This window comes from Cryptomeria japonica, chromosome 3 (genome assembly GCF_030272615.1).
Source record: "Cryptomeria japonica chromosome 3, Sugi_1.0, whole genome shotgun sequence".
In the NCBI taxonomy this organism is placed as follows: domain Eukaryota; kingdom Viridiplantae; phylum Streptophyta; class Pinopsida; order Cupressales; family Cupressaceae; genus Cryptomeria; species Cryptomeria japonica.
This window is the reverse complement of record NC_081407.1, coordinates 317,831,237-317,854,362: the sequence shown is the minus strand read 5'-3', so window position 1 is coordinate 317,854,362 and position 23,126 is coordinate 317,831,237. Positions and strand designations below refer to the sequence as shown.

Genomic DNA, 23,126 nt, shown 5'->3' with positions numbered 1-23,126 from the left:
GATTTTTTTGTTAAGAACAATTGTTTGGAGTGTAGAGAGTTTATTGAAAGCTTCAATTGTCCAGTTGTGTGTTTGAGCTCCAGATTTGTGGTTCTATTTTCAATGTAATTCGTAGTAGATGTTAATGGTTGTTATCTAATATATTTACTATCAAATATGATATCAAACCCATCTCAATATTAGTAATAGTCATTCTACTTTGGTCTCATTAAGTTTCAAGTCCATTTAATTGTGTTGTGTTGAATTTTTAGGTATACCCAATTTCTCAACTTTGTTTATATTTACAAATCTAAAGTGGAAATTAGAGTAATACTCAAATTTGATTTAAAATAGTAGGAAGGGTTAATACATATACACTATCTTATATAAAGAGGTCCTCCAAAGGTAACAACAGCTAAATATACAATAAAGACCCTCAAGTCCCTCAACACTGTAGTATAATGAGAAAATCAAACAAAAAGACACACACAACTCATAATTCCCATTACCTAGGTATTATAAAAATATGAAAAATGATTAGAGCATCTATATCCATCATTAACATTCACATAGAACATGCAATAAGTATCATCAATATCATATAGTACTAAAGAACATCCACAATGATATGCAAAAGCTACAAACTAAATTGACACAACAAAATTCCCTCACCACTAGTCAGTGTAGCTCTCTCAAGTTCTCCACACTCAACAAATGGAAGAGATTAAATAGCCTTCACATTATTACTAAAAATAATAAAAAATTGCCACAAACCATATAGGGGAAGAGCACCAATAGCCGTCATAGCTAACTTCGCGCACCCACAAATCCTAAACGGTACATCGGATTTTGATTTTTTTTTAGTTGTCTTTGTATGCGACTTAACTGCTTATAGCTATTGATTTGGCTTCTGGGTAGTAATGATGCACGTTGTGGAATCAGTTATGCGCACAAAGGTCTAAAAGTACACATTTCAAAGTGTCGCCTGATACCTAACTAAAGATGTTTCAGTAACTGTCTCAAAATCACTAGTACTTGTTCACAAATGTCCCAATAGTGGTGCACACATGTTCCAATAGTGGTGCACAAATGGGACAGATGTTCCAATAGTTGTGCACAAATGGGACAATTAATTACAAAAAGTGATAGGCTATTAGTACAAAACAAATTTACTAATGATGTTTTCACTATGACGGCTATTGAGAGGTCAACATGACAATAAGATGACGGTTATTGGTCTTCCCCAAACAGATCCCCTTTACTTTCAAGGCCACGTGTATGATCGTTATGTTTGCGGTCTGTACGCAACTAGCCCGTCCATTTCAATACTCAAATCGATAAGAGTACAAATTTCACCTCACATCCCAGCTCGCGCCTAGCATCGATCACTGCTCCATTTCCATCTTCTACTAGGCCGGCGACTTACTCGAACATTACGGCCGGCACATAACGACAAATGCCTCGTTTCTTTAACGATGTTTCCCACACTGAGTCCCACGCCTTCCACGTTTTTTCTTTTGGACTATTTTTCCTCGTTTCTTCGAGGAGGCTTCCTCACATTTTTATCTTTATATTACTCCCCCTTTTCTCTCTGCTTTACCAAGTTGAGTACTCCGATTTCCTCATAAACGCCCCTGCTTCCATTGCTTTGTTTTTTGTCTGTCTTCTGTATTCAGTTGAATCGATTCCATGGCTTCTACATCTCGTCAACCACTGGCTTCTACTTCTCGTCAACCACAGACTGAGATAGTAAATGCTTTCGCTGGGCTTGCTCCACCATCTGCATCTGCATCCACTTCTGCTACAACCTCATCGCCATTGCCCTGCAATGTTTTCATTAATCATCGGGGACCCGATGTAAAACACAAGCTGGCCACAGATATCTACAATGCCCTCACTAATATGGGTCTTAATGTCTTTCTTGATTCCCACAATCTTCACTTGGGGGATCGCTTTCCTGAAGCGCTACAACAAGCAATGTCTCGTGCTTCCCTTCATTTAGCAATATTTTCTCCCACATATGCACAGTCCCCTTGGTGTCTTGCCGAGCTTTCGTTTATGCTCAAGACAGCCACACCTATCATTCCTATTTTCTACCGAGTCCAACCGAACGATCTCCGCCATTTGATTCATGGTAAAGGGATCTACGCAGCATCCTTTTTGGAGCATGAGAAAAAGGGTAGATATAGCATACACAAGCTTCAGGAGTGGAAGATGGCACTCCATGAGGTCTCATTTTATACGGGAGAAAGCATCGATAATTATGAGTAAGAAACATCTCTCTTTCTATACATTTGTTATCGTACCTTCAATTTCATGCAATATTTCTCTATTATATATATTTATTTCTGATTAATTCATCACTGTTTAGTAATGCTTCTTCGTTTGTCTCTTTGCAAAATCATGTTTCACCATTGTTTTAGAGATGAGCAAAGGGTGTTGAAGAATATTGTGAATCATGTACTGAAAGTAATGCAAATGGTACCATTAGAGGTAGCAACACATCCTGTGGGTCTTGAAGAAGTTGTAGTAGACTTGCAAATGACCATTAGTAAATCTGTAAAAGGTCTTCATGATGTTCAGATTGTGGGGATTTGGGGTATGGGTGGATGTGGAAAAACCACTCTGGCAAAAAAATTATATAATGAGAAATATTCATCTATAACAAGATCCAGTTTTCTTTTTGATATTAGAAGTGCTGCAAGCAAAAATGAGTTGCATAAAATGCAGATACAACTCCTTACAGATTTGGAGTCCAAATTCAATGATCAAACACTTAATAATATAGAGCAAGGGAAGAAGATTCTGTCTAATTATTTGAGATCTTTTCCTGTATTTATCATTATGGATGACGTGGATCATAGCGATCAACTAGAAGCTTTACTGCCAGGAAAGGCTAGCCTTGCATCTGGGAGTTTGATCATTGTGACAACAAGAGACAAGGAAGTCCTCAGGGTTTGGGGTGTCTCTTGCATTTATGAAATGAAACCAATGAATCAGTCTCATGCCAAGCAACTTTTTTGTTGGCATGCATTTTTACAACCTTCTCCATTGTTGGGTTTTGAGGATCTTGTTGAAAAATTCATAACAGCTAGCAATGGGTTGCCTTTGTCTTTGAAGGTATTTGGAGGTCAGCTTTATGGTTGCTCTAATAAAGATTTATGGGAGGATGTATTGCATAAAATTTCTAGAATAATGCCTGATGACATTATAAATAAGCTAAGGGTGAGCTATGATGCTTTAGACAGAGAAGAGCAACAAATGTTCTTAGACGTAGCTTGTTTCTTCATCGGTGAAAATAAGATGACCGCTATTGAAGTATGGGAAGGATCAGGTTGGAGTGGTCAGTGGGGTTGGGAGAGGCTTGTAAATAAGTGTCTTGTTGAGCTTGTTCATGAAAGTGAGATAAGAATGCATGACCACCTAAGAGATTTAGGTAGGGAAATTGCAAGTACTCTTTCACCTTATCGTCTGTGGTCTCCTAGTCAGCTGATGGTGATTAACAAACAAGAAGAGGTAAGGTTAATAATTTATTTTCTAGGCTGCTAGAAAATTAGAATTCATGGCATTAATTTTTTTTATTTGTATGTTTACCTCATTCCATTTTAATTTTGTTACGTTTGTTTTTCTTTATCCAGATAAGAGGAATAATATTGAACCGAGTAAGTAATCACATTCACAACATTCCCGATTCCTTGGTGACTAGAAGCATGTGTGTCGATGGATTAAAAGTTTTTGTAAAGGGAGAAGGCTATGGGTTTGGTTCACAAATTTCTAGCTTATCAAGAGAGTTGGTGTGGTTAAGATGCACAGGAATAAGTCTTAGATATCTTCCATCAATCATGCCATTGAAAAATTTAAGAGTTTTAGAACTTCATAGCTACTACGATGGGATAGACGTGTGGGAGGATTGGACGAATGTAAGTATCTATCCTCTACAGTTTCTACAATCTTTATAATTTGAATTAAAAATTCTTTGCAGTCTTTTTATCTTCCCCTTAATTAACTTCAAAATTGATTGTAGACTCTAGTGCAGCTAAGAGTGTTGATTGTTTATCTCTGCCATGACCTGCGAAGTATTCCAAAGTCCATAGGAGATATCAAGAATTTGACAAAGTTATGCCTCACTTGGTGCAATGCGAGGAATCTACCCGAGGAATTTTGTCATCTTCAATCACTAGAACACCTGCAGCTGCAATATTTCAAAAAGCTATTATCACTGCCTAGTTGTTTCGGCCATTTGACAGAGCTACGACATCTAGATTTGGGTTATTGCGTTGCATTGAGGGAGTTGCCAGATTCTTGTAAACAGCTAAGGTTCTTGCAACATCTTGATTTAGGGGGCTGTGAGAAGCTCACCTTACAGTTAGACATCCTGGAAAACATGACAAAGCTCAAGTATTTGAATCTTAGTTTTTGTAGACAAGTGGAGAACTTGCCATCTGATCACATCACAAATCAAGCTTCCTTAAGTGAGCTTTATTTAAACCAAACCAGGTTAAGGAAGCTCCCAGATAACATTGGTCGACTCAGCAAGTTGAGAGTGCTAGAGATAAGTCCATTTCCAGGGTGTTTCTGGATGCAATCTTTACCGGACTCTATGGGGAATCTTACTCTTTTAGAGAAATTGGTATTACGAAATTTACAAGTGCAATCTTTACCAAAATCATTGAAGCAGCTGATTAATCTCCAGACTCTGAGAATAGATGATTGCCCAATCGGCAAATTGGATTTTTGGCAGGGGCCATCTACTTGCTCGTGGAACAATCTCAAGGAAATACATCTGCAGAGCACAGGAGTATCAAATATTTCAATTTCTGACGATTGTTGTCCCAACCTTAAAAATATTGGACTTTGGCTTAATGATCATTTAACTGAGGTCGACACTCTACCAACAAAAGTGGAGCATGTCGTAGTGTTGGATTGTAAATTGCTAAGGAATGTGAATGGTATTGGTGGCGTAGTAAACCTTCGAAAGCTGAGGCTAAGGGATTGTACAGAGTTGGAGACGCTTCCATGTTTTGATAAATTAGGTTTGCTAAAAGAATTTAGTCTAGAAGGTGGCAACAAAATTGAGGTGATACTTGGCTTACAGCACTGCACATCATTGGAGGAGCTTCACATCGAAGGTAAATGTTGGCAGGTGTCAGCAATAGAAAGTTGGGAGCACGTGCAAAGATTGAGAGAGCTGAAAGTCCTAGCAAAGAAGAGACCAGCTGTGGAGCGTTGCATTCAAACGATTCAGGTAATAGTTGTTCAGTCAGAAATATATAATTCTAATTTTTGTTCGTCACATTATCATGATGAGTGTTTGCTTTCCATTTTGGACAGAAATGGCCAGAAGAAATAATAATATGTACAAAGGCAGTCGCTGGTGCGGGGTCACTTTTAAACTCTTCAGCCTTTCGCAATTTCTCTGTCATTCACTCTGTTGCAAACGAGGAATTCAATTATGACAAAAGAATCTGCTTTAACGTCTCCAACTATCCCATGATGTTGTGTTTGCTTATAAATTGCCGCTATCCAAGTATGCGAATGTACATTGATGTGGGTAGTTCAACAAAATATACTGTGGTTTTGGGAGAGGGTAAATGGACATTGATAGGTGTCTTCACCCAACATTCTGAATGGTTCACTAGAGAGAAGTTTAGCATATTTAGCCTACCCACAGAAGACAATAATAAAGTGGAGAAAGGAATGGTTGTGACAGGCACTAAAGAGAGCATGATGGAGGGTTTCCACTGCTTATTGGCGCTTCTAGCAAATTGATAGTACTGTCATTAAAAAAATTTATGTGTCTTGTTAAATTGAATGATGAATGACATTCAACATAAAGTAAAAATATTGAAATCGAAATGTCATTAAATTGTACTTTTTCGTTTTTGTTTTTTTTGAATATCGATAACTTGAAACTTTAGTTCAAAAATATATTTTTACTATTTTTTATGTATATATATTTTTAAATAAATTTGACAAGTTGTTGTATTGAAATATAAATCTTTTTATTTGACATCACATTTTTTATTAATTATTTATCAAAATTAGAAAAGAAGTATATCATCTTGACATAGACTTTTTTCTCTAGAGCATTTTTTTTCCAAAATTTTAAAATAATTTAGTATTTTTCCTTCACAAGACAATCAACTTTATATTTTAGTACATTGTCAACCTACTTTCAATAAATATAAAATATAAAAAACAAATTAAAATATTAAAAGATATATATTTTGGAAAATTCACTTGTAGATCTATAAAAGGGTATTTTTACATTTTTGGAAAAATATTATTTATAAGAATAGGAGTTAATGAAACATAGAGTTTTTTTAATTTTTTTTTTTTGGTAATTAGACCCAAAGTGGTATAAAATATACATTTAGTAGACAAATCCAATTGGAAAATTTATGGCTCATATATAAGATAGCTATAATGAATCTCTATAGATCATATGTTTGACTAAAATTATTTTTTAGTTAAAATTACTTAAATTCACTTGTGCTGATGAGTTGGCCTGAAACATGACATAATTTCAGTGCTTTTACCCCTACCATAATGCCTACATCATCCTCTCTCAAAATGGGAGCTACATCTCACTCCTCATCATTAGAATCACTCTATTCAATATCAAGGATGGTGAGTTGAGCCACATCTCTTGGTATCACTCTATTATGTATTGATTGTATATAGGTTGATCATGCCTTGGGAATCCCATGTACATGGTTGAACTATTTGGTCACCTAGTCATGGTACAATGGCTTGATGATATTTTCCAAATGACCAGTGAAAATTTGGTTCTATTTCATTCATGTCATTTGTCGAACTTGGTCCGACCAGCACTCCATCTACAAGGCCCTTGCACATATTTGTGAGTCACTTGCACCACTTATATTTAACAAATTATGATATTTTCACGATTTGGTGTTAGAGTTGCCTTTACTTTACCCCCTATTTATAACACCTAACCTTCCTAGAGAGAATTTTTTTTGTATGTATTGGTATTCCTTCTCTCTCCTATTTGCAGTGTAATTGAATTCACTCTCTTTAATGACTCTCAAGAGGTACACAATCCATACTGTCACAACTCCTTTATTTTCTTTGTACTCTAGATCTCCATGCACTAAGAGTAAAAGATAAGTTATTTACACTATGCAAGTCCTATTTATATGCCCTAAAATATTTTTTCCCAAACCCCAAATTTTCAACCATTTTACTCTTTTTGCTTTCATTTCCTCATCTTTCATCTAATTTCCCCCAGTTTCCTTTCATTGTTATTCATTTTCTCTCCTTTTTTTAAATTTTTTACTCATATTTCTTCTTTTTGAGGTCTCACCTAGGTATTTTTTCCTATTAACCTCTGAAGGAGTCATTGTTGAGCTACATCTTGTTCATCATTTCTTTCAATTGATAAAAGCATGTCACTTGCAAGTGTTATATTTTAATTGTCTTTAAAATAACATTACGTCCACAAGCTCGTAACTTCGTATCAAAGAGGTAAAAATGTAAACATGTAACATTATCCCTCTCTTAATAATGCTAATCCTCTCTACCATTTCTAAAATTAATTAATTAATTTAATTAATTAATTATCTTAATTATTTTTATAATATTAATTAAACATTTTAAACTATTTGATTAATTTATATTATTATTATTTTGATGTTAATCAAATCAATCAAGACCTTTTATTTAGTTAATTAATCTTTCTACTAAGGTTCAACTTAAATAAACTAATTAGAAAAATAGTTATCCTAGCTTATGATGCATATTCATAAAAAATCAAATAAATGATTCTATTTATTTAATTTTCTATTTTCTCCACTTTTCTAATTGCAATTAAGTGGCCTAATCAATCTAATATAGAAATTCAAAATATGATTGATTTAAATTAATTAATAGTCTCACACACACACACACACACACACACACACACACACACACACATATATATATATATATATATATATATATATAAACTTACCCATAAAATCTAACCAAAAAAAAAAAAAATCTCAACCTTGCATTTTCTCTTAGAAAATCTACATCATTCACACTCCCTTATGTGATCTCCCACAAATGTGTGAGAGATTACCATTCCCATCTCTCTTTCCCATATGACCTCTCAAACATGTGTGACATATATGTATCGGGTGGAGAAGGGAATATTGTAGTGGAGAAAGGAATGGTTTTGAGGGGTGAAGAAAAGAGCGTGGTGGAGGCTTTCCGTCGTTCATTTGCACTTCTAGCAAGTTGATGTCAAATAATGGCATTACATTTTTCCTTGGTAAATTGAACAATTTAATGAAAATTATTAATTGATTGTTTATTTTGAGCTTTTATGTAAAATATTTTTTGGTTTAATTTTTAAATTGAAATTTAAAAGTATTTTTTTAGTAAATAAAATATAAATGGTAGATAAATATATATAGATTACTTTATTTTTAATTATATATTTTTATTATGTAAGTAATATATAATTTTAATTTAAAAATTAATTTTCTTTTATAAGAATATACAAAAATTAAATTTCATTCAGAAAACTATTATAAAGTATTATTTTTTTATATTTTATAATAATTTTCTGATCTTATTATTATTCAATTAATCTTAATTTTGAAATTGTATTAATCTTTGATTATTGGTTGAGTTGATCATATTACTTTATAGTGGCTGATTTATTACGAAAATGTATAGAGGTTATATATTATTTTTCTTTCATTCAAAAAATTAAATTATTATAATAAATTGGTAACATGACAAGACTTTATTTTGTGCATTAGTAAAATTAATGGTATAAAATATTTGAAATGATACATGAATATGCCGACAAATGGTACGATATTCCACAAAGTTGAGCTCACTTACTTTGCCTTTATCAAATTTATATATACACATTTTCACACATATTATTTGTCTCACTTGATTGTCACACCCATAGGCATACTTATATGAACATATGGTTCTTATGCACTTTTCTTTTCTCCAAGATAGATTGCAAGGACATCCTTGTATTTTCAAACTTCTACCTCTTTAATTAAAATTTAAAATTCAGTTGATTATTTCCTTTTACCTTTTCTTAATAGTCCAGACAAAGCACATATTTGTGTTCTTTGATATCATGTGCTAGCACATAAAGACATTTATTAAAATTAATTTAATCATCAAAAAATCCCACGCATTAAGTATTTATCTCTAGATAATTATTAGATTAATTAATAGTGATAAAGTTAGATTTTGTGCACTAAAAGGATTAAAAAAAACTTGCATCTTTACCATTTAATAATTGTCTTTCATCTTAATACGCTTTCAAAGGGATTGATTTAGTTGAATATTCTTTATGACCTAATGATAACCCATTAAAGGGATTTAAAAATATTACCAATCCAAAATTTGATAGAAATGATATGGTAAATTAACGTCAATAGTATACAAATAGAAACTTAAAGCATAGGAAGATATTATGCATTCCTCTCTAAGGAGGTGTGTATGTTTTACTTTAGCACATTGGGATGTATCATACAATTTAACTTTATAATAATTGGGAGTATCACTTGCCCCTTTATCTTATTGTGGGCTAATTAAGTCTTCCCATTTAGAACCATTGTGCTAACTATTTGCATATCATGTATTCATATATACTCTTCCTCTTTATAAGAATCATAGATAGGCATAAAAATGTCTCATGAAAGGGTGTGAATGGATGAGGTGGAGTACAAAGGAGGAAAAAGAAGAGCACATGGAGATGGATGGAATAAGAGAAAAGAAAAGAGAAGGAAGAAATATATGAGGGGTTATTCAATGGTAGTGGAGAGAGTGGACGTGGAGATGGATGGAATAAGAGAAAAGAAAAGAGAAGGAAGAAATATATGAGGGGTTATTCAATGGTAGTGGAGAGTGTGGACATGGAGATGGATGGAATAAGAGAAAAGAAAAGAGAAGGAAGAAATATATGAGGGGTTATTCAATGGTAGTGGAGAGAGTGGTCATGCATATCTTGGTAAGAGATTTGAAATACCATACATGAACGACAATGTAGGATGGTATTCGAATGAATACAAAGCTACGATAAATTTATTTATATATGGTACATATGTTGTAGGAACTTTTAAAAATGGGTGGCGAGTTAATTTTAGGTGCCCATAATGACCATTAGCAAGAATTTTGAATTTCCAAGGAGATTGTACATATATTGTAGTACCATGGTTTTTTTGGTTTTTTTTTGTGTAAGAGAGAGAAAGAGTAGATTCTATGCAGAGTTAACTAGCTTCCTTATATAGCTAGGTGTTAAGCTCTACCATAAACCTATAATTTCTATGTATGATTTTTCTTATGGTGTGTATTAGATTGTGATTAGATATCTTATGTCTATATTAAATATTAATTAAGTTATATATATTGAATAATCCAACATAGAATACAAATAAACATAGTTCATACTATTAATCCAAACTAAATTCTATGTCTAAAATTGAAAAACTTGAATTGAGGTAAGAGATTGTCACGTAAAATATAAAATAATAAAAAATCACAAATGATTTTTTGTTTTGTTTCACATTGAGTGTTGATGTGTTCAAATGGATAGGTATCTTCACCCAACATTCTAATTATCTCACTACACGATAATTATACATGAATGGTGTATGGGGAGAAGAAAGGGATAATGAAATGGAGAAAGGAATTGTTGTGGGGAAAAAGAAGAAAGAATGGTGAAGAATTTCCACCACTTATTGGTACTTCTCTCAAGTTGATATGAAATAATAGAATTATATTTTTCATTGTTAAATTGAACAATTTAATTGAGTTATTGATTAATTGCATCTTTTAAGTTTTTAATGTAAAATCTTTTTTTTAATAGTCCCTATCTATATAGGTAGGAGACTAATGTTTTCATCAAAACAAGAGGATATTATTGTTTTTTTTTAAATCTATCAAGAGAGAAAATGTAATCTTTTGCCATGGTTTGAGGTTTTTTATTTTTTTATTGCATAAAAATTAATGGTTTATTTGACTTGTAGATATTGTGTGATTTGATGTCATGTGCTAGAATTTAAATTCATTTAATTGTCAAAGAGACATATCGAAATGCTATCTACAAAGAATTGCAAGAGAAATTCATAATGAACCACTTAGATGTTGTGCACTAAAAAGAGTAACTAACTTGAATCTTTACTTTTTTCTTTTTTTTATAATAATTTCAAAAAGCAACATGACCTTGAAAATAACATATGAATAGGACTACAATGCAACTTTCAAATGTCCATGCATTAAATTCACTTCCTAGATAATGACCTCCAGTACTCTATTTTCTATTACTAGATTCCCTTCCATATTCCATTTACAAATCAAATTTTTAAAATAAATCTACATTCCATTTTTCCTTAAACCAAAATTTTAAATCCACCCTAAAAAAAATTCCACTTGGTTTTAGCGAATGAGAAACTTATGTATATAAGATTTCACTTAGAATTCTATTTTTATTAGTAGAGCTAATTTTCATCAGAACGTTAAAAAAATAAATCTTATATAGTTTTTAGTGTATAAAAATTAAAAGTATAGATAGAAACAAAACCAACCAAAAATAAATTTTCTCTATTATATTTTGATGGAACCAACATTCTTCACTTCTAGTCCCATTTAATCATCCACCCATTATATTTTAGTGAACCCATTGTGTTGTATCTTGTAACACTCATTTTTATGAGTCTCGCAACCTTGTCTCTCTTCTTTGGTCATATCATTTGAGAAGTCTCTAAAAATTCCACATTGACAATAATGATGATCAAAGTGTGTGTAGTTCTACTATTCCAATATAGATTCCATGAGTACCATGTTATGCCATTAGCATAAAGACCTCTATTTATTATGGGGTCTAGACCTAATTACTAATAGTGATATTTCCTCATCATTGATTCCTTGTAACAAGAATTAAGAATCTCATTCATTAATTACTCATAACTTACTATCTATGTTTATGCCTACTCCAAATATCCACATGACTCATTTTATGCATGTGAAAAATTAATTAATTCAAATCAATAATATAAATTTACTAGCTTTTGAAGGATTCCATGTAAACTATAGTTTTGTTCCTACATATCATCCATTTCCATTTAGTCATTGCACTACCATCCTTATGCTTGAAAGAATTTTCCTTCACAAAATTTTCTTTTGCAGCTATTTTTAATTATCACTACCATAGTTAGTTTCACTACATACTATAAATATAAAGATAAATCAACCAATATAAAATATGATTAAGTTACAATAGTTGCTTTCTTCCAAATCTACCACCTCATATCCCCTTATCACTCCCTATTACTATTACAATATACTATCACTCAACATCATAGTCATACATCTTCCCATGTTGTCTTTGGAGAACTATGCTTTTAAAATTAAAATGTTAAAGAAGATATAAAAACATATGCATCCATATTTACAATGCTACATACCAATTTTAATTTCTCCAATAATCTACTGCCAAAGTTGTTTTGTTAGTCATTTAAAGAAAATGCATTAGATGTGTTTTGTTCTCCATATGACCATTATATTATTTATTCAAACACATTAGTTAGTTAAATTTATAACACTTCTAAGTTAACATTAGCTCCCAAGTCACGTTTATTGACTTGGTGCACTACCAAAAAGGTGCCAATGAAAAGGTAGAATATATCTCATTTTCATTATCAATTACAAGTTTTGTAGCTTATATAGGCATGCATTACTTTAGATGTGCCAAGGGTTTTCTTTAGAAATCTTCACCTTCTAATCAAGGATAAAACTATATTAACGGTATATATCATTTCCTATTAATGTATATTTCTATATGATTGCAAGTAGATTGTTAGCCAATTTAAGAAGACATCCTTCTATCCCACCAAATCCTACTTCATTATTAAGGGCTTCTTAATTATTTAACGTATATATTTTTTAAAAATACTTTAATAATAAAAATATAGCTACCATCAACATCAAGATCAACATTATTTGTACAAGTTCACCCTCTTTATCGACAACGACTTATTAATGTAGTTATAATATAACCAAAATTCTACTAACCTTTTTAATTCTTTATAGTTCTTCCCTTAGAAAACCCTTTTTAACAATATGTCCAAACTATTAAGAATTAAAGCTACGAATATGTATATAATATTTCTATGTTGTGTATGGTTTTTGCTTTGTTTATGGGTTGGTTTGTGTTTGTGGTTTCTGCTGGGTCTATTTCAGCAGTAGGTTTTTGTTCATGGGTTCTCACTCCTCGTGATTCCCTAATTTTGTTACTTTTTGATGTGATTATGTAAGGTTCAAGCCTCTCTCAGTTTAATATTTTCAGAACATGTATTGTTACCAATGGGCTTGCAATATTGAATTAATACTTAAGGACTTTTCAGGATTTATAGTATATACACCTAAAAATGGTCTGAAGATAATTAATTAAATAAGCAATTATTTAATTAATCCCCTTCCCAATTTAATTGAATTCATTAGCAATTTGATTAAATTCTCCCATTCATCTACTTATTAATAAATCTAAGGATAGTCTATTTAATAGGTTCATTTCAATAGTCCCCTTTGATTAATTAACCTGAATTAATTAATCCCCTCCCCCCCCCCCCCCATTTAATTAATTCCTTCTAATCCCCTAATTAATTAAAACAAATCAATTTATGAGTAGTTGAAAGTTAATTAGCCTTTTCCTATTGTTTGAATTTTTAAATTTAAATTACCCATATGACTCCTAACTTCTAACCCCCTAACCTAACCCATTCCACCTAATCCTGGGTTTAACTAACCCTATCCTATCTTGCACATCCTAACCTCCTATGGGTTGGATATTCTCCCCTTGAGACACATGGCAATTTTTCCACATGTCTCCTCCCTTTGACACTTGCCCTCTTGCGAGAAAGATTACTTGACACTTGTCACCACAGAGATGACAAGTGTCCCTCCCTCCAACCTCCTCCAATTCAACCCTTGATATCTCCATATTCAATCTTGATTGTTGATTCATGCCACCTCAGCTTTGGCCTTGGATTCCTGTAAATATCCCCCATTTTGGAGCACAAAGGTTCCCATCTCATATCATTTTAGGCATTGTTAATATAGGCATATCCATTCTAGCATATCATTTAAGCATTGTTATCATAGGCAATTGCATCTTATATCTAGTTTAATTTTATCATATTCTAGCATAATTATTGAATCATATAGCGTCATCTTGATCTCTATTCTAGCTAAATTCCATCATCATAGCTTAATCATGCATATCAATAGCTTAATTAGCCTCTTGGATCAATCTAGCATAATCAATCTCATCTATCTTGCATATCATATCATTTTAAATCCTCCGTCTAGGTGTAATCAAGTCACTGGGATTTCTTATCCAAATTTGAGAGCAAATCCATACTCACATCTCTTAGGAGCTGCAAGTACCCTACTTCACACTCATGACATTGTGGCGCCCACCGTGGGGCCTATCCCTCTTTGATCTTTAACAAGTTTTCTTGCAAGAAAACTCATTGACAGGTTGATTAGCTCTTTCGGTGTGCAGATTAGCTCTCTCGGGCTCTCGATTCACGTTCTTTTTCTCCATTGTAGTGTCTCGGCACCTCAAATGGCATTTATGGGAGATTTCTCAACTCTATTTTTATGTTTTTCCATACTTTAGCATTTTCAATCTATACCTTAGCATTTTTGGTCTATCTTGTAGCGTTTCTAGTATATTTGACAGCGTTCTCGATCCATTTAACAACATTCTGGTCAATTCTGCAACGTTTTTGGTGTTTAGAATAGCGTTTTGGGTTAATTTGACAACATTCTTGGCACATTTCATAGTGTTCTTCATCAATTTGATAGTGTTTTCAGTTTTTCATTGATTTTTCTAATGTGGTATTCTGAATTTCTCATTTTTGCTTCTGGACTGTCATTTTCCCGAACCTAATTTGCAGTTTGTTGATTTTGCAGGTACTTATTTTGTTGTGAAAGACCAGAGTCATAAACCATTTTACTGTCAAAGAATGCAATATAAATTACTAACTTTGTTTGTAGCCGCAAGATTTTGCACTTGTTTTTGATAAATTAGGTAGATATACTGATTACAATAGAAATGAACAAACATATCTTATGTGTTTTGATGATAGGCGAGTATGCTCTCATCTTTCTTAGGTGATCATAAAGCTAGACTCGTCTTTTTCTTTCAATAGTGCATCTTTAGTGGGCCTTCCCTCCCGAGGAGCCTATAAGGCCAAAACAATTAAGGCTGGTGAGAGGGGAACAACCCAAGTGGGAATGGCTAACACCAAGTACTCCAACCCACTATAAAATAAACATGATTTGATAAAAATCAAGTCAACGGCAGTGATCAGGAATATCTCTCCTCCATACCTTCGGGTATATGAAACCTTGCTTTTCAAGGTTGGGAGACCTGTTAATTGAGTTTATACCCCGACATGCCGAACGAATCCCTTACTAGTTCCAATTAAAATTAGAAGCTACCCGGTTTACCTCCGAACATTATTAAATTCTTAGTGCATGGAGGGGGGAGAATCTCTCCTTAAGACACTCACCATATGTCCCTCTTGAGCATATGTATGAACTCCCCTTTTGAGACCTTATTGTTAGGCTCATAATGGGACTCCACTAGCTCTCGCAAAGGCAAAAACATGGGCGCCCTTTAGGGGGCGACAAGGCTGTGTGAGCTGACAGGGTACCAAGTGTGGGCTAAGAACTAATAATGAAGCCAATCTCCTTAGGATAGACTGAATGATGTGTTTTCAATTGTTCAAAACCCATGAAAACTTGGGCTTTCTTTAAAGCTTCTTGAACATACACTTTATGTGTCCTTTGGGACAAAAATACAATCTGAATTCTATGTTTGTAAGTCAAGTCAATATTTCATCCATTGAAATACAACAAAAATTGCAAACTCAAACTTCAAATTGTCAAATTTACAATTTTCATAGCAAATTAGCTCTTTCAGTCCAAACAGTAGCTCTTTCGGTCCAAACAGTAGCTTTTTCAGTCCAAACAATAGCTCTCTTGGTCCAAATATTAGCTCTCTCAGTCCAAATTGTAGCTCTTTCACTTCAAACAATAGCTTTCTCGGTCCCAACAATAGCTCTCTCATTCCAAACAATAGCTCTCATGGTCCAAACGCCATCTCTCTGTCCAAACAATAGCTCTCATGGTCCAAACGCCATCTCTCTTGGTATGAATGTTAGCTTTCTCATATTTCAACATTAACTCTCCAAGGTTAAGCTTGCTAGGTATAAACATCAATTTTCCAGTCTACACATTAACTCTTGGGATAAAAATAACCATTGCCTAAGTTCTAACATCACTAGTTTAAACTTCAGAGTTCTTGGTTTAAACAACAGAGTTTATGGTCTAAACAACGGCTCTCTTGGTCTAAACATCAACTTTTGTGGTAGAAACAACTCTCTTAGTTTAAACAATAGATTTCTTGGTCTAAATGTCAACTCTCTTGGTCTAAACAGCACCTCTTCTAGTCTCAATAGCATCTCTTCTGGTCTAAACAACAACTCTCTTGGTTTAAACAACATAGTTTCTAGTCAAAACAACAACTCTCTTGGTTTAAAAAATAGAGTTCTTGGTCTAAATGTCAGTGCTCTTGGTCTAAATGTTAGCTCTTATGGTCTTAAATGTCATCTCTCTTGGTCTAAACGCCAGCTCTTCTAGTCTAAATATCAACTCTTTTGATCTAAACAACAACTCTTTTGGGTTAAATTTTAAATTGCTCATGTTTCTACACTAGATCTTTTAGTTTGCACTTGCTAGGTGTAAATATCAATTATGTAAGTCTGAAAATCAAAAAGTTATGTCAAAACAACAATCTCCTAAGTTCAAGCACTTAATTTGCTGAGTCTAAACATCATTGTTTTGAACTTTAGAGTCATTGCACTATAGAATACCATTTTTGGTGTGTTCCTTAGTGTTCCTGGTCAGTTTGTCAGCGTTTTTGGTCAGTATACCAATGTTTTTTGTTATTATATCAGCATTTCCGGTAAGTTTGTCAGCGTTTCTAGTCAGTTTTTCAGCATTTCTGGTCAGTATAGCAACATTTCTGGTCAGTATAGCAACATTCTCGGTTAGTTTGTCAGTGTTTCTGGTCAATTTGTTTGTGTTTTTGGTCCATATAGCAGCATTTATGGTCAGTATAGCAGCGTTCTTGGTAAGTTCAACAATGTTTCTGGTCATTTTGTTAGCATTTTTGGTAAACTGCACCAAAATTAGAAAACAAAAACAACCCATTTCTTATACAGTCAAACATAGAGACTAGATCATCTTCTCGGGTCACTCAGTCAAGTTATCTTTTATTAAAATAGATTCAAAGCAAGAAACACTAAGGTTTTCAAGTATTCATCTCCAGCAAATTTAAGATCTAACATCTCAAAGTGCAACATCACACTTTCTTTGATAAATTGATCAGTCAAAACATAGTTTCTCATCAAGATCTATCATCCTCTATCACGAAACTGCAATGTTTGATCAGGATAAACTTGTCCCACATCGTAGGAAATATCGTTCCTATTGGACTTGGTTTTACCAAAATCATTATCATTGCACTCCAAACTAAGATCGAAAAACTTACAAATCTACAAATACTTGAATTATCTTTTCATGCCATATCACTCTATCATACCTACATTGACAGTTGGTCACTTATCGAAACACCTTCTAGGCAATTGGATCCTTGCACAATATTCAACACACGTGTATGCCTATTTTAACTAGAGCATAGAGACGAAAGATCAAAAGAACATAAATAGAAACATTCAAAATAGCTGAAGATCATAAAAACATGGAATACCAAAGCAAAATACAAGAAGAAGACATAACAAGTCAACATATTAGAGAAATCAAACAAGTCCAAAATCAAAAGCCAACTATTTCAAAACCTCACGAGGATTTAAATGCATCTCCAAAGAAAGGTGGCTCTTTTATGTAACTCTTAAAGAGATCCTTAAAGGATTTTGTTGAGGAAGATCAAAATCGCGCACCTATGTCTATCAATGGCTCATCCCCCCATAAAAAAATTGACGCTCCAAAGGCATCTACTCCTACACCTCTTAAAAACTTGCAAAAACCTTCCATAGCATCTGATGAGCCTAAACAATGGCTCTATTTTTATAGATTTCTGATATAATACTCCTACTTAGGTCTTATGATTAGATGATATTTGGATTATAATGTTTTCCTAAGATGATACCTTTCAAGTGTTTTTGAAACTGGTTTAACCTATGCCTAAGGATGTCATATAGTGGTTTTAAATGATTTGTCTATGCAAATATCTAAAGTTAATTATCAAAATGGTTATGTTATATCATGTTATCATTAGTATATACACATGTTGTTGTGTGTGTTAATATCTTGATGCAAGGTTAGCAAAGGTGAGGAAAAGACAGATGGTGGTTCAAAATATTATCAAGTATGTAACGGCAATGCAGACCCAGTCAAAGAAATGTAGTTATGATCAGGATCACTAGACCAGTTCTTCAGCAGATTGATTTATGAAAACATTTATAATTGTTCCTAGTGGATCTTAGATCTAGGAGGTGGTCATGCTATATTTTCTCAGCTGCGGGACATATGTTATTTTGTTGTCTTATGTTGACTTCTTCTTCTTCTTTTGTTAATAAATTTTGTTCACCTATTCTGTAGGGATGTGGGCAGTTAGTTAGAAGTTTGTTATAAGCTTTCCTATAAATAAAAGGGATCTCTCTCCTCTCGGGGATAGCAGAGAAAAAGATAGTATTTTGTAATACATAGTTTTATGGTGTTATGTATGTATTTTCCATAAAAGATGAAATAAAGATATCAAGTAATTTTGGATGATTAGATAAGTGTAATTTGAAGTTTTGGAAATACTCACTCAAGGGGGCCCACTTGGTGAGTAATCTTTTGTATGTTTTAAAATAGTTTTCATACTTCTATTATAGTTGTTTATGCAAATGTTTGTTCCTGCAGCCATAGGAAACAGTTCATGTGTTTGTTCCTGCAGCCACGGCAACAGAGTAGTTCCTGCTACTCGTTAGAACTTTATCTTTTAACAGTAATTGTTTAAGGCAATTTTCAGTTGTAGGATTAAGTATTAGTTTATTAGAGATTCGTGTGTTTACTTTAAGAATAATTCCCTTTCCTGCAGTTATATAAAATGGTTGCAATATGAACTTGGTGCACATACAGTGCTGGCCCATTTCAAGTTTACATTCCTGGTTGATAACTAAATGAGCCTTTGCCACAGGAAAAGTTAGCTAATCAAGGATATTCAATCTCTGAATTTTGTTTTATCACTTAGTTACCATTCTAGTTGTGAGGACCAACATTTTTGGTGCCGCTACCGGGGATGGTGCCAAGCTAAGAATCTGTTGTAAACCATTAGCTTTAAGTTTTTTTTTAATCAGCTTTTTGAATTTCTTTCATTAATCTGCATGCATACAAAGAGAAGGGATGTGTTAGGAATATTTCTTCCCTTGCATTCTACTCAAGATATAAGATCAGATCAAGCACCTGAAATAAACCCTTTTGCAAAAACCTATGTGCTAACTAGTAGTGTCTTTAATTTGTCAGAAGGAGATCTAGACTTCCGGAACAAACCCCCTGAACAAAACATTTTACCTTTAGTCATTTATTAAGGACCAATGGTAGAAAATCCTCCACCTCCACCTATAAATCCAACATTTGAGTTCCCCATTCCTAACTTGCATGATAATGCAAATTTGAAGAACATACCAGCCTCTTCACTTCCAAAATTTCATGGGTTGGTAACAGAGGATCCAAACACCTTTTTGTTTGAATTTGATATCCTATGCAGAAGTTATGATTATACCTCTGATGCTCATAAACTCAAGTTATTCCCTGCTACTTTGAAAGAAGCTTCTTTGAGATGGTTTATGAGTTTAGGAAGAAATGTAATCACTACCTGGGATGTAATGAAGACAAACTTCTTGGATAAATATAAAGACTATTGCAGAGGAATGGACCGACATGGTGATGATATCTTCAAAATGACACAAAAAGAAGATGAAAGCCTAGAAGACTATTTGGAAAGGTTTTTATTTAGTGTCAGCAAATCTAAACATAGTAACTTAAGTGAAGACTCTATGAAGTTGATATTTCTGAGGGGCGTCAATGATGACTGTGTTGACTCCTTAGATATAATGGGAGGAGGAGATATTACTCAAGTTCAATGGGATGACATCAGACAAATCTGTCAAAAATATTCACAAGCTGCAGCAAAAAGGGGAAGACACCATAGGCTTGGTTCTTCAGTTGCCAAATCATCTTCAACAGTCTCAAGAATGGAAATAACTCATATGTTCAAGGGTTTTAAAGAAGATATAATTAATAATATGGCTACCCAATTGGATACACTACAGGCAAAGAAGAAGCATGAGGAGGAAGAGGCTATGCTTGTTGAATTTTGTCCTCACTATTGGCAAAAGAAGAAGGACTATAGATGCAAAATGTTAGCTAAAATTGATAGCCAATAGAGTTCCCCGGATTTCAAGCCTGTTTATGGAGATGATGAATAACTTTTTTATGTTGCACAACAAAGGCCTTGGCCTCCAAGAGAAGGTATGCCACAAGATCCATTGTCCTTTTCTAATCCTTATATGAACTTCAATGCACAAAACAATCAGTGGCAACCACCATATTCCTAAAATTTTGGAAATTATACTCCTCAGTCTTGGAATAACTCTCAGAATCCTTGGCCTAATTATCATAATTCCTCACCTTAATGGAAGTAGCCACAAGGGAATTAGTCTCCCCCTCAAGGTAACTGGCAGCAGTCACCACAATGGAGGGGAGGACAGCAATGGGTAAACCAGTCACCAGGTTTCCTGCAGCCACAACAACAGTCCCAATAGCCAGCTTTAATGCCACCAGCTCCTAATTCTCCTCCACCCAAGCCAACCTAATTGCCAACTCAGCTTGTTCCAAATCCAAATAATAAACCACAACAACAAGAGCAAGTCTTTTCAACTGATCCTAATAACTATCCTGCATATTCTCTCATTATAAATGATATTCATTTAAGATTAGGGACAACATTGCCTACTCCATCTCCTCCAGTCATAACAGAGTTACCAGCAGAGGAGACTGCTCAGGAAAGCATGCCTGATAAATCTGGAAATCTTGAGCAAGTTCAGCAGTTAGAAACCCCAAATATACCTATAAGAACTCCCCCATTTCCTCAAAGATTACAATTAGAAGTATCTAGGTAGCAAGATGGTATAGCCTTTGATCTTATTGATTAGCTAGAACATATATGTGTTAAAATCCCACTGTTCCAAGCTATTAAAGATATTCCCATTTAAAGAAGCTTGTTTGAAGAAACCTGGGAGGAAGAAAAAGGATCCAAAAATAGTGCATGTAGTTGGACAGTTGGTTGATATTATGTTGGGAAAAATAGCAGTCCCTAAATATCCTGATCTAGGTAGCCCTATTGTCAAGATAGTTATTAATGGAACTCAAATAAAAAATGCCTTGATAGACATAGGTGCAGCAATAAATGTGATGACTAAGGATGTCATGTAGCAACTCAGCATTACTAATCTCAGATCAACTCCAACGGCCCTACAACTTGTTGATAGCTCAATTGTTCAGCCTGAAGGAATGGTTGAAGATATTGTTGTCACATTAGATTCTTGGGAATATCCTGTGGATTTTATAATCCTCTCTCCCAAGGCAATATTAGGAGGATATCCAATTATTTTGGGAAGACCTTGGCTGGCAATTACTGATGCATATATAGATTGTAGGTCTAGAGATATGACAATTTCATATGGTATTACTATTAAAACACTTGCACTTTATTCTCCAGTACAACCTCAACTTGACCAAGAACGAGTAGTGTGGCCAGACATAGGAGAAAAAGAAGAGAAAATTAACTCTCTTCAACAACTAATGATGTTATCAAGGGATCCATTCATAGCCCTTCAAGAGGATGATACAATACTTTCTAACATCATAAGGAATCATTATGGAACAACTCTGCAGCCAGTGGGTATACCAGTAAGTCCTCTACATACCCTTCTTCCATCTGCAGGCTTATTAAATTCTCCTCTAGCCACAAATATGTTTCACACATTGCTACCACAGGATATTCAAACCTCTTGCCTGTCTGAAATATCTAATGCAGAATCAGTAATTCCAATAGAAGTTGCTGCAGGGAGAAATCTGAATATCAATGGTCAATTGCTAGCAGATCAAAGATTGTCATTGATAGAACTACTCAAAGCCCAACACCAATCTTTTGCATGGGATTATCAAGACATGAAAGGATTAAATCCTACATTGTGTACCCATAGAATTTATATCAAAGAGGATTGTAAACCAATTAGACAGCCTCGAAGAAGGATTAATCCTGCTTTAAGGGAAATAGTTAAAGAGGAACTACAAAAATTGCTTCATGCAGGATTCATCTACCCTATTTCAGATAGTCAATGGGTTTCTCCTCTGGTTATAGTTCCCAAGAAAGGAGGAAAATGGAGAGTTTATGTGGACTATAGGGAGCTCAACACCGCTACTGAAAAGGATCATTTCCCACTGACATTTATAGACCAAGTGTTATACTCTCTAGCAGGTAAGCAGTACTTTTCATTTTTGGATGGATTTAGTGGTTATAACCAGATCAGAATAGCTCCAGAAGATCAGGAGAAGACCACCTTTACCTACCCTTGGGGCACATATGCCTATTCAGTCCTTCCTTTTGGTTTATGTAATGCTCCTGCAACCTTTCAAAGGGCAGTTCACAGTATATTTTTAGACATATCTCATGATTGTATGGAAATTTACATGGATGACTTTACTACATATGGAACTATATTTAAGGAGGCATTACAAAATCTAACAAAAGTATTGCAGCGATGTGAAGATCACAATCTATCCCTCAATAGTGAAAAACATTTTATGATGATGCAGGAAGGAATAGTGTTGGGGCATAGAATCTCTCAAACATGTATTCAAGTAGATCCAACTAAAATTGAGGTAATACTTAATCTTCCTACCCTTGTTAAACAAAAGGATGTGAGAAGTTTTCTAGGCCATGCAGAGTACTATAGGAGATTTATCAAAAGCTTTAGTCAAATAGCAGTGCCATTGTATTCTTTATTGACAAAGGATGTTGA

General features: G+C 33.9%; 2 protein-coding genes across 2 annotated transcripts; both read left to right on the top strand.

The window, feature by feature from the left end:
- Positions 1-1,668: 1,668 nt before the first annotated feature.
- LOC131035932 (probable 2' cyclic ADP-D-ribose synthase BdTIR) lies at positions 1,669-2,250 on the top strand. The gene has a single exon (XM_057967704.2). The coding sequence runs from the start codon at positions 1,669-1,671 to the stop codon at positions 2,248-2,250; it is 582 nt and encodes a 193-aa protein (XP_057823687.2).
- A 102-nt stretch (positions 2,251-2,352) lies between these two features.
- Positions 2,353-21,221, top strand: LOC131035933 (disease resistance protein RUN1-like). Its single transcript, XM_057967705.2, has 5 exons — positions 2,353-3,495; positions 3,618-3,899; positions 4,004-5,224; positions 5,311-5,566; positions 21,040-21,221. Exons 1-5 carry the CDS (start codon positions 2,353-2,355, stop codon positions 21,219-21,221), a joined length of 3,084 nt encoding a protein of 1,027 aa, XP_057823688.2.
- The last annotated feature ends 1,905 nt before the right edge of the window (positions 21,222-23,126 follow it).

Bases quoted from the DNA above. Each gene is read 5' to 3' on its own strand.
- LOC131035932 (XM_057967704.2), top strand. From the start codon at position 1,669: ATGGCTTCTACATCTCGTCAACCACTGGCTTCTACTTCTCGTCAACCA.
- LOC131035933 (XM_057967705.2), top strand. From the start codon at position 2,353: ATGCTTCTTCGTTTGTCTCTTTGCAAAATCATGTTTCACCATTGTTTT. The intron at 3,496-3,617 runs GTAAGGTTAATA...TTCTTTATCCAG, and splicing joins TGATTAACAAACAAGAAGAG to ATAAGAGGAATAATATTGAA. The intron at 3,900-4,003 runs GTAAGTATCTAT...AATTGATTGTAG, and splicing joins TGTGGGAGGATTGGACGAAT to ACTCTAGTGCAGCTAAGAGT.